Source organism: Engystomops pustulosus, chromosome 2 (assembly GCF_040894005.1).
Source record: "Engystomops pustulosus chromosome 2, aEngPut4.maternal, whole genome shotgun sequence".
Lineage (NCBI taxonomy): Eukaryota > Metazoa > Chordata > Amphibia > Anura > Leptodactylidae > Engystomops > Engystomops pustulosus.
In genome coordinates, this window is record NC_092412.1 from 263,239,534 (window position 1) to 263,251,775 (window position 12,242).

The window sequence follows — 12,242 nt, forward strand, 5'->3', positions numbered from 1 at the left end:
GTGCAGAGTCAGGCCGTGCGCCACATTTATTACAGCTGCCCCTGACAGTTACTCAGTTTATGTACAATTGGCGTGTGCCGGGTGCACCAGACTATTGAGGACCTTGTGCCAGTCACCGATACTCTGCTGCACTGTTTGCATCACTATTGATAAATCTGACCCATAGGGGCAGATTTACTTACCCGGCCCATTCGCGATCCAGCGGCGCGTTCTCTGTGCTGGATTCGGGTCCGGCCGGGATTTATGATTGTAGTTCCTCCGTCGTCCACCAGGTGGCTGCGCTGAAGTCCGCTGGAATGCCTCGAAATACACCGCCCTATCCTGGATGAAGGTGAGTGAAATTTTCGCGACACAATTTCGTTTTTAAATCCGACGGTTTTTCCGAATCCGTCGGGTTTTCGTTCGGCCACGCCCCCCGATTTCCGTCGCGTGCATTCCGGCGCCAATGCACCACAATCCGATCGCGTGCGCCAAAATCCAGGGGCAATTCAGGTACAATCGGCGCAAATCGGAAATATTCGGGTAACACGTCGGGAAAACGCGAATCGGGCCTTTAGTAAATGACCCCCATAGAGTCTCAACAGGTATATTCGCTAATTTGAATATTTTAATAGTCATATCCTGTGTCTACTATTAATGTCACCTGGTGGAAAGCAGGCTATTAGAATTGGCTGGCAACCCAGAACTTTCCATAGGGCAACTCCTTCTTGTCTTTGTGTCTTCCACCAGTGACCTATCCTTTATTGCTGTTACCACTGTTCCATTGGTTTGGACAATAAACAGGCTGTAGGTTGGATGGTATGGTCTCGCTATGGGCCCCTCCTATAACATCAGCAGAGGACCGTTATCAGCCAGAGTGCCCCACAGGGATCCTTACCATTGTGAGAGCTGGAAGAGTAGCAGTAACATCCAGCAAGGCTTCAGCCACAAGACCACCCATGTCCTGGACTATTATTGCCACTGTTAGGCCACTTTACTTGAGGCAGGGGCTTCATCATTGGCGTTGGACCTATAGATGGGCAGGGGGCTTGTTCTATGCTCCTGGAGCTCTACATGGGGCTGGGGCTTGTTCTATGCTCCTGGAGCTCTACATGGGACAGGGGGCTTGCTTCTGGAGCTCTACATGGGGCAGGGGGCTTTTTCTGTGCTCCTGGAGCTCTACATGGGGCAGGGGCTTGTTCTATGCTCCTGGAGCTCTACATGGGGCAGGGGGCTTGTTTATGCTCCTGGAGCTCTACATGGGGCAGGGGGCTTGCTCCGGGAGCTCTACATGGGGCAGGGGGCTTTTTCTGTGCTCCTGGAGCTCTACATGGGGCAGGGGCTTGTTCTATGCTCCTGGAGCTCTACATGGGGCAGGGGGCTTGTTTATGCTCCTGGAGCTCTACATGGGGCAGGGGGCTTGCTCCGGGAGCTCTACATGGGGCAGGGGGCTTGTTCTGTGCTCTTGGTGCTATGGTAATGGTTGTACATTTTTTCGCTTTTGCAACAGAGTCTCCATATTTCTTTAAGTCTATGTGGTTGCTCCACGGAGCTCATACTCCAGACTTCTCTGTCCTCCTCCTCCTCCTCCTCCTCCAGACTCCTCTGTCCTCCTCCTCCTCCAGACTCCTCTGTCCTCCTCCTCCTCCAGACTTCTCTGTCCTCCTCCTCCTCCAGACTCCTCTGTCCTCCTCCTCCTCCTCCAGACTCCTCTGTCCTCCTCCTCCTCCAGACTCCTCTGTCCTCCTCCTCCTCCAGACTCCTCTGTCCTCTTCCTCCTCCAGACTCCTCTGTCCTCCTCCTCCTCCTCCAGACTCCTCTGTCCTCTTCCTCCTCCAGACTCCTCTGTCCTCATCCTCCTCCTCCTCCAGACTCCTCTGTCCTCCTCCTCCAGACCCCTCTGTCCTCCACCTCCATACTCCTCTGTCCTCCTCCTATCTCTAGATTCCTCTGTCCTCCTCCTCCTCCAGACTCCTCTGTCTTCCTCCTCCTCCAGACTCCTCTGTCCTCCTCCTCACTCATCTGTCCTCCTCCTCCTCCAGACTCCTCTGTCCTCCTCCTCCTCCTCCTCCAGACTCCTCTGTCCTCCTCCTCCTCCAGACTCCTCCTCCTCCTCCAGATTCCTCTGTCCTCCTCCTCCAGACTCCTCTGTCCTCCTCCTCTGTCCTCCTCCTCCTCCAGACTCCTCCTCCTCCTCCAGACTCCTCTGTCCTCCTCCTCACTCCTCTGTCCTCCTCCTCCTCCTCCAGACTCCTCTGTCCTCCTCTTCCTCTGTCATAGCGCCCCCTATTTACTCCAGTGATGTGGTGTAATGGGGTGCAGCACCCCTCTCTCCGCTCTGAGCCCCCTCTGTACTGTGTATAATGGCGCATTGTTCTGAGTCGCGGTGTAACAGGTGCTCATCCTCTGCGCTGACACTGCGGGTGCCAGGAGGAGCTGCCCTCTGCCAGCTGCTGCCATCCGTCATGTCTCACCCAGCTGTGCACTGTGCTGCCATGTTAGGGGGCGCTGTGACTGGTGGTGGCACTCAGACCCCTCTCTGCGGGCGGCCGGCTGCAGGAGGATCAGCGGAGCTCCTGCTCCAGCCTGCAGTTCTTCCTCTATCACCAATACAATGGGGCAGAGGAGGGGGGGGGGGTAATCTGCTGTGTTTTGGTTGTAGTTTGGGCACTTGGTCTCTAAAAGGTTCCCCATCACTGATCCAATTCCTTCCATCCCATCCACACAGCCAGGACCCAGCTGCAGTACCACATCCTGACCAGCAGGGGGCGGGGAGGACACAGGAATCTCAGCAGGAGCCCAGAGGAGCAGCAGCAGGAGAGAGGATGATGAGGATGAGTGTGACCAGGGCTCAGGTTATACCAGGTCACCGGAAGAGCTCATCATAGATCACAAGTTATAATACACCTATCCTTATTATGGGGGATGTGGGGGTCAGTGTTATGGGGGGCTGCGGGGGTCAGTGTTATGGGGGATGTGGAGGTCAGTGTTATGGGGGCTGTGGAGGTCACTGTTATGAGATGCACATACATCTTATCGTGTTCTCCAATCACACCCATAGCTGCAGTCATAATCCTGTATTCTCCAGTTGCATTTAAAGCTGCAGTCAAAATTCTGCTTTGATATCATCATATTCTCTATTCACATCCAGAGCTGCAGTCACTAGTTTCCAGAATGTAACAAGCAGTTAAATCTGTTGCTCCTGGGGGGCAAATTGTCCTTGAGCAATGCATTATGGGAGTTTAGGTTGGGGGAGTGCAGTTCTGGATGTGACTGGAGCAGTTATTTGCCCTGTGATCTAGGGGGCGCTATAGTCATTGATGTTGTGTCCTGTCTTCTGACCGGTGTCCTCTGCATCTTCTCTGCAGACTCTGAACACAGCACAAGCTCAGACACTGAGGTTCTGGCGGAGCGAACCTCCTGCTCGTATGAGTCCTGCCCGGACCTGGCGCCTCCACGAGTCCCCGACCCCCAGCCTCTATCTGTGTCATCTATGGATGAGATCCAGGTGGAGCTGCAGTGTGCCGACCTCTGGAAGAGATTCCATGACATCGGAACAGAGATGATCATCACCAAGGCCGGCAGGTGAGTCACGGCAGCGGGAGACAGGTGCGACAGGGGCAGCAAAGAACAGGTGTGGAGGGGGACAGGTGCAGCAGTTGACATGTTTACATGGAACAAGGGTAGGTGGGGCCGGGGACAAGTGCAGTGGATGACAGGTGTGGTAGGGTTAGGGTAGGCAGGCACAGCAGATGAAAGGTTTAGCAGGGGACGGGGGTAGCAGATAACAGGTGTGGCCAGGGACAGTTGTAGCAGGGGGACAGGTGCAGCAGATGAAAGGTGTAGCAATGGACAGGGGTAACGGGGGGACAAGTGAAGCAGATGACAGGTGTGGCAAGGGGATCGGTGAAGCAGATTACAGGTGTGGCGGGGGACAGATGAAGCAGATGACAGGTGTGGCGGGGATCAGGTGAAGAAAGTGACAGGTGTGGCGGGGAACAGGTGAAGCAGATGACAGCTGTGGTGGGGGAACAGGTGAAGAAGGTGACAAGTGTAGCGGGAACAGGTAAAGCAGATGACAGGTGTGGCGGGGGACAGGTGAAGCAGATGACAGGTGTGGCGGGGGACAGGTGAAGCAGATGACAGGTGTGGCGTGAAACAGGTGAAGCATATGACAGGTGTGGCTAAGGGATCAGTGAAGCAGATGACAGGTGTGGCGGGGAACAGGTGAAGCAGATGACAGGTGTGGTGGGAAAACAGGTGAAGAAGGTGACAGGTGTGGCGGGGAACAGGTGAAGCAGATGACAGGTGTGGCGGGAAACAGGTGAAGCATATGACAGGTGTGGTGAAGGGATCAGTGAAGCAGATGACAGGAGTGGCGGGGAACAGGTGAAGAAGATGACAGGTGTGGTGGGGGAACAGGTTAAGAAGGTGACAGGTGTGGGGGGGAACAGGTGAAGCAGTTGACAGGTGTGGCGGGGGACAGGTGAAGCAGATGACAGGTGTGGCGGGAAACAGTTGAAGCAGATGACAGGTGTGGTGGGGGAACAGGTGAAGAAGGTGACAGGTGTGGCGGGGGACAGGTGAAGCAGATGACATGTATGGCGAGGGGATCGATGAAGCAGATGACAGGTGTGGCGGGAAACAGTTGAAGCAGATGACAGGTGTGGCGGGGAACAGGTGAAGCAGATGACAGGTGTGGCGGGGGACAGGTGAAGCAGATGACATGTATGGCGAGGGGATCGATGAAGCAGATGACAGGTGTGGCGAGGGGATCGGTGAAGTGGATGACAGGTGTGGCGAGGGGATCGGTGAAGCAGATGACAGGTGTGGTGGGAGACAGGTGAAGCAGATGACAGGTAAAGCAGATGACAGGTGTGGTGAGGGGATCGGTGAAGTGGATGACAGGTGTGGCGAGGGGATCGGTGAAGCAGATGACAGGTGTGGTGGGAGACAGGTGAAGCAGATGACAGGTAAAGCAGATGACAGGTGTGGTGAGGGGATCAGTGAAGCAGATGACAGGTGTGGCGAGGGGATCGGTGAAGTGGATGACAGGTGTGGCGAGGGGATCGGTGAAGCAGATGACAGGTGTGGTGGGAGACAGGTGAAGCAGATGACAGGTAAAGCAGATGACAGGTGTGGTGAGGGGATCAGTGAAGCAGATGACAGGTTTGGCAACAGGATCAGTGAAGTGGATGTTGTGTGAGGGGATTAGTTGAATCAGTTGAATCTGAGGACAGGTGCAGCAGATGAAAGGTTTAGCAGGGGACAGAGGTAGCGGGGAACCGGTGAAGCAGATGACAGGTGTGGCGAGGGGATAGGTGAAGCAGATGGCAGGTGTGGCGGGGGACAGGTGAAGCAGATGACAGGTGTGGCGAGGGGGTCAGTGAAGCAGATGACAGGTTTGGCGGGTGACAGGTGAAGCAGATGACAGGTATAGCAGGGGACAGATGCAGCAGAGAACAGGTGTAGAGGGGCACAGGTGCAGCAGATGAAAGGTTTAGCAGGGGACAGGGGTAGCAGATGACAGGTGTGGCGGAGGCAGGTGAAGCAGATGACAGGTGTAGTGAGGGGATCGTTGAAGTGGATGACAGGTGTGGGAGACAGGTGAAGCAGATGACAGGTGTGGTGAGGGGATCAGTGAAGCAGATGACAGGTGTGGCGGGAGATAGGTGAAGCAGATAACATGTGTGGCAAAGGGATCAGTGAGGCAGATGACAGGTGTGGTGAGGGGATCGGTGAAGCAGATGACAGGTGTGGCGGGAGATAGGCGAAGCAGATGACAGGTGTGGCGAAGGGATCAGTGAAGCAGATGACAGGTGTGGTGAGTGGATCGGTGAAGCAGATGACAGGTGTGGTGAGGGGATCGGTGAAGCAGATGACAGGTGTGGTGAGTGGATCGGTGAAGCAGATGACAGGTGTGGTGAGGGGATCGGTGAAGCAGATGGCAGGTTTGGTGATGGGATCGGTGAAGCAGATGACAGGTGTGGCGGGAGACAGGTGAAGCAGATGACAGGTGTGGCGGGAGACAGGTGAAGCAGACGATAGGTGTGGCGGGGGACAGGTGAAGCAGATGACAGGTGTGGCGAGGGGATCGGTGAAGCAGATGACAGGTGTGGTGGGGGACAGGTGAAGCAGATGACAGGTGTGGTGGGGGACAGGTGAAGCAGATGACAGGTGTGGTGGGGGACAGGTGAAGCAGATGACAGGTGTGGCGGGAGACAGGTGAAGCAGACGATAGGTGTGGCGGGGGACAGGTGAAGCAGATGACAGGTGTGGCGAGGGGATCGGTGAAGCAGATGACAGGTGTGGTGATGGGATCGTTGAAGCAGATGACAGGTGTGGCGGGAGACAGGTGAAGCAGATGACAGGTGTGGCGAAGGGATCAGTGAAGCAGATGACAGGTGTGGTGAGGGGATCGGTGAAGCAGATGACAGGTGTGGTGAGGGGATCGGTGAAGCAGATAACAGGTTTGGTGATGGGATCGTTGAAGCAGATGACAGGTGTGGCGAAGGGATCAGTGAAGCAGATGACAGGTGTGGTGAGGGGATCGGTGAAGCAGATGACAGGTGTGGTGAGGGGATCCGTGAAGCAGATGACAGGTGTGGTGAGGGGATCGGTGAAGCAGATGACAGGTGTGGCGGGAGACAGGTAAAGCAGATGACAGGTGTGGTGAGGGGATCAGTGAAGCAGATGACAGGTGTGGTGAGGGGATCGGTGAAGCAGATAACAGGTTTGGTGATGGGATCGGTGAAGCAGATGACAGGTGTGGCGAGAGACAGGTGAAGCAGATGACAGGTGTGGCGGGAGACAGGTGAAGCAGATGAAAGGTGTGGCGAGGGGATCGGTGAAGCAGATGACAGGTGTGGCGAGGGGATCAGTGAAGCAGATGACAGGTGTGGTGATGGGATCGGTGAAGCAGATGACAGGTGTGGCGGGAGACAGGTGAAGTAGATAACAAGTGTGGCGAAGGGATCAGTGAAGCAGATGACAGGTGTGGCGAAAGGATCAGTGAAGCAGATGACAGGTGTGGCGGGAGACAGGTGAAGTAGATAACAGGTGTGGCGAAGGGATCAGTGAAGCAGATGACAGGTGTGTCGGGGGACAGGTGAAGCAGATGACAGGTGTGTCGAGGGGATCGGTGAGGCAGATGACAGGTGTGGCGAGGGGATCGGTGAGGCAGATGACAGGTGTGGCGAGGGGATCGGTGAAGCAGATGACAGGTGTGGTGATGGGATCGGTGAAGCAGATGACAGGTGTGGCGGGAGACAGGTGAAGTAGATAACAGGTGTGGCGAAGGGATCGGTGAAGCAGATGACAGGTTTGGTGAGGGGATAGGTGAAGCAGATGACAGGTGTGGCGAGGGGATCGGTGAAGCAGATGACAGGTTTGGTGAGGGGATCGGTGAAGCAGATGACAGGTGTGGTGAGGGGATCGGTGAAGCAGATGACAGGTGTGGTGATGGGATCGGTGAAGCAGATGACAGGTGTGGTGAGGGGATCGGTGAAGCAGATGACAGGTGTGGTGATGGGATCGGTGAAGCAGATGACAGGTGTGGCGAGGGGATCGGTGAAGCAGATGACAGGTGTGGTGAGGGGATCGGTGAAGCAGGTGACAGGTGTGGTGATGGGATCGGTGAAGCAGATGACAGGTGTGGCGAAGGGATCAGTGAAGCAGATGACAGGTGTGGTGAGTGGATCGGTGAAGCAGATGACAGGTGTGGTGAGGGGATCGGTGAAGCAGATGACAGGTGTGGCGGGAGACAGGTGAAGCAGATTACATGTGTGGTGATGGTATCGATGAAGCAGATGACAGGTGTGGCGGGAGACAGGTGAAGCAGATAACATGTGTGGCAAAGGGATCAGTGAAGCAGATGACAGGTGTGGTGAGGGGATCGGTGAAGCAGACGATAGGTGTGGCGGGGGACAGGTGAAGCAGATGACATGTGTGGTGATGGGATCGGTGAAGCAGATGACAGGTGTGGCGGGAGACAGGTGAAGCAGATAACAGGTGTGGCGAAGGGATCAGTGAGGCAGATGGCAGGTGTGGTGATGGGATCGGTGAAGCAGATGACAGGTGTGGCGGGAGACAGGTGAAGCAGATAACAGGTGTGGCGAAGGGATCAGTGAAGCAGATGACAGGTGTGCAGAGGGGATCGGTGAAGCAGATGACAGGTGTGGCGGGAGACAGGTGATGCAGATGACAGGTGTGGCGGAGGGATCAGTGAAGCAGATGACCGGTGTGGCGGGAGACAGGTGAAGCAGATAACAGGTGTGGCGGGGGGACAGTTGAATCTGAGGACAGGTGTTGCTAGGACAGGTAAAAAAACGATAGGTGTGGCAGCGGCGACAAGTGCAGCAAAGGACAGGTGTGATGGGGACAAGAAACTGGTGGCAGTTGAAGCAGGGGACAGGTGCGTCCGAGCTGAGCGCTGTAGACTACCTGCTGCTCAGTCCCTGGTGATCCACTGTTACATGGTCTGTCTTGATGACATGACATATGTCGCTGGCTTGGTCTATTACCAGTGATGTTGCGGTATTCTAACACTAGTGATCTAGTAGTCATCGCTGATCCAGTTGTGACCATATTATGTGGCCGCTGTTCTCGACGGATCATTGGTGCATTGTCCATACTAAATGCACCAATATTGCTGAGTACCCTATATAATCATAATTGGGGATCCAGAATTGTAATTCTGACAATATACACTCACCGGCCACTTTATTAGGTACACCTGTCCAACTGCTCGTTAACACTTAATTTCTAATCAGCCAATCACATGGCGGCAGCTCAGTGCATTTAGGCATGTAGACATGGTCAGGACAATCTCCTGCAGTTCTCCCGAGCATCAGTATGGGGAAGAAAGGTGATTTGTGGCCTGTGAACGTGGCATGGTTGTTGGTGCCAGAAGGGCTGGTCTGAGTATTTCAGAAACTGCTGATCTACTGGGATTTTCACGCACAACCATCTCTAGGGTTTACAGAGAATGGTCCGAAAAAGAAAAAACATCCAGTGAGCGGCAGTTCTGTGGGCGGAAATGCCTTGTTGATGCCAGAGGTCAGAGAAGAATGGGCAGACTGGTTCGAGCTGATAGAAAGGCAACAGTGACTCAAATCGCCACCCGTTACAGCCAAGGTAGGCAGAAGAGCATCTCTGAACGCACAGTACATCCAACTTTGAGGCAGATGGGCTACAGCAGCAGAAGACCACAGCGGGTGCCACTCCTTTCAGCTAAGAACAGGAAACTGAGGCTACAATTTGCACAAGCTCATGGAAATTGGACAGTAGAAGATTGGAAAAACGTTGCCTGGTCTGATGAGTCTCGATTTCTGCTGCGACATTCGGATGGTAGGGTCAGAATTTGGTGTCAGCAACATGGAAGCATGGATCCATCCTGCCTTGTATCAGCGGCTCAGGCTGGTGGTGGTGGTGTCATGGTGTCTTTGGGCCCCTTGGTACAACGCCACAGCCTACCTGAGTATTGTTGCTGCCCATGTCCATCCCTTTATGAGCACAATGTCCCCTGTAACATCTGATGGCTACTTTCAGCAGGATAATGCGCCATGTCATAAAGCTGGAATCATCTCACACTGGTTTCTTGAACATGACAATGAGGTCACTGGACACAAATGGCCTCCACAGTCACCAGATCTCAATCCAATAGAGCATCTTTGGGATGTGGTGGAACGGGAGATTCGCATCATGGATGTGCAGCCGACAAATCTGCGGCAACTGTGTGATGCCATCATGTCAATATGGACCCAAATCTCTGAGGAGCTTCCAGCACCTTGTTGTATCTATGCCACGAAGAATTGAGGCAGTTCTGAAAGCAAAAGGGGGTCCAACCCGTTACTAGCATGTTGTACCTAATAAAGTGGCCGGTGAGTGTATATCTCTACATTGAAGTGTCCAGTACTTGTTGTCATCCAGTGATGTTGTGGCCAGGACTTGTTGTCATCCAGTGATGTGGTGGCCAGGACTTGTTGTCATCCAGTGATGTGGTGGCCAGGACTTGTTGTCATCCAGTGATGTGGTGGCCAGGACTTGTTGTCATCCAGTGATGTGGTGGCCGGGACTTGTTGTCATCCAGTGATGTGGTGGCCGGGACTTGTTGTCATCCAGTGATGTGGTGGCCGGGACTTGTTGTCATCCAGTGATGTGGTGGCCGGGACTTGTTGTCATCCAGTGATGTGGTGGCCGGGACTTGTTGTCATCCAGTGATGTGGTGGCCGGGACTTGTTGTCATCCAGTGATGTGGTGGCCAGGACTTGTTGTCATCCAGTGATGTGGTGGCCAGGACTTGTTGTCATCCAGTGATGTGGTGGCCAGGACTTGTTGTCATCCAGTGATGTGGTGGCCGGGACTTGTTGTCATCCAGTGATGTGGTGGCCAGGACTTGTTGTCATCCAGTGATGTGGTGGCCAGGACTTGTTGTCATCCAGTGATGTGGTGGCCAGGACTTGTTGTCATCCAGTGATGTGGTGGCCGGGACTTGTTGTCATCCAGTGATGTGGTAGCTAGGACTTGTTGTCATCCAGTGATGTGGTGGCCAGGACTTGTTGTCATCCAGTGATGTGGTGGCCGGGACTTGTTGTCATCCAGTGATGTGGTAGCTAGGACTTGTTGTCATCCAGTGATGTGGTGGCCGGGACTTGTTGTCATCCAGTGATGTGGTGGCCAGGACTTGTTGTCATCCAGTGATGTGGTGGCCAGGACTTGTTGTCATCCAGTGATGTGGTGGCCAGGACTTGTTGTCATCCAGTGATGTGGTGGCCGGGACTTGTTGTCATCCAGTGATGTGGTGGCCGGGACTTGTTGTCGTCCAGTGATGAGGTGGCCATGACTTGTTGTCATCCAGTGATGTGGTGGCCAGGACTTGTTGTCATCCAGTGATGTGGTGGTCAGGACTTGTTGTCATCCAGTGATGTGGTGGCCAGGACTTGTTGTCATCCAGTGACGTGGTGGCCAGGACTTGTTGTCATCCAGTGACGTGGTGGCCAGGACTTGTTGTGATCCAGTGACGTGGTGGCCAGGACTTGTCATCTAGTGATGTGGTGGCCAGGACTTGTTGTGATCCAGTGACGTGGTGGCCGGGACTTCTTGTCATCTAGTGATGTGGTGGTCATGGCTTGTTGTCATCCAGTGATGTGGTGGCCGGGACTTGTTGTCATCCAGTGATGTGGTGGCCAGGACTTGTTGTCATCCAGTGATGTGGTGGCCAGGACTTGTTGTCATCCAGTGATGTGGTGGCCAGGACTTGTTGTCATCCAGTGATGTGGTGGCCAGGACTTGTTGTCATCCAGTGATGTGGTGGCCGGGACTTGTTGTGATCCAGTGACGTGGTGGCCGGGACTTCTTGTCATCTAGTGATGTGGTGGTCATGGCTTGTTGTCATCCAGTGATGTGGTGGCCAGGACTTGTTGTCATCCAGTGATGTGGTGGCCGGGACTTCTTGTCATCCAGTGATGTGGTGGTCATGGCTTGTTGTCATCCAGTGATGTGGTGGCCGGGACTTGTTGTCATCCAGTGATGTGGTGGCCAGGACTTGTTGTCATCCAGTGATGTGGTGGCCAGGACTTGTTGTCATTTAGTGATGTGGTGGCCAGGACTTGTTGTCATCCAGTGATGTGGTGGCCGGGACTTGTTGTCATCCAGTGATGTGGTGGCCGGGACTTGTTGTCATCCAGTGATGAGGTGGCCATGACTTGTTGTCATCCAGTGATGTGGTGGCCGGGACTTGTTGTCATCCAGTGATGTGGTGGCCGGGACTTGTTGTCATCCAGTGATGAGGTGGCCATGGCTTGTTGTCATCCAGTGATGTGGTGGCCGGGACTTCTTGTCATCCAGTGATGTGGTGGCCGGGACTTGTTGTGATCCAGTGATGTGGTGGCCGGGACTTGTTGTGATCCATTGATGTGGTGGCCGGGACTTGTTGTCATCCAGTGATGTGGTGGCCGGGACTTCTTGTCATCTAGTGATGTGGTGGCCGGGACTTCTTGTCATCCAGTGATGTGGTGGCCAGGACTTGTTGTCATCCAGTGATGTGGTGGCCGGGACTTGTTGTCATCCAGTGATGTGGTGGCCGGGACTTCTTGTCATCCAGTGATGTGGTGGCCGGGACTTCTTGTCATCCAGTGATGTGGTGGCCGGGACTTCTTGTCATCCAGTGATGTGGTGGCCAGGACTTGTTGTCATCCAGTGATGTGGTGGCCGGGACTTGTTGTCATCCAGTGATGTGGTGGCCGGGACTTCTTGTCATCCAG

At 54.4% G+C, this 12,242-nt stretch overlaps 2 protein-coding genes across 12 annotated transcripts in view; one reads left to right on the forward strand and one right to left on the reverse strand.

The window, feature by feature from the left end:
* The window catches only part of STXBP5L (syntaxin binding protein 5L), a 746,575-nt gene that overhangs the window by 441,862 nt on the left and 292,471 nt on the right, over positions 1-12,242 (reverse strand). The gene's annotated exons all lie outside the window — the stretch shown is intronic.
* The window catches only part of LOC140119706 (T-box transcription factor TBX15-like), a 78,760-nt gene that overhangs the window by 48,780 nt on the left and 17,738 nt on the right, over positions 1-12,242 (forward strand). Inside the window, exon 2 of the mRNA XM_072139023.1 lies at positions 3,348-3,564. Coding sequence (XP_071995124.1) covers positions 3,348-3,564 — 217 coding nt within the window. The remainder of the gene's footprint in view (positions 1-3,347; positions 3,565-12,242) is intronic.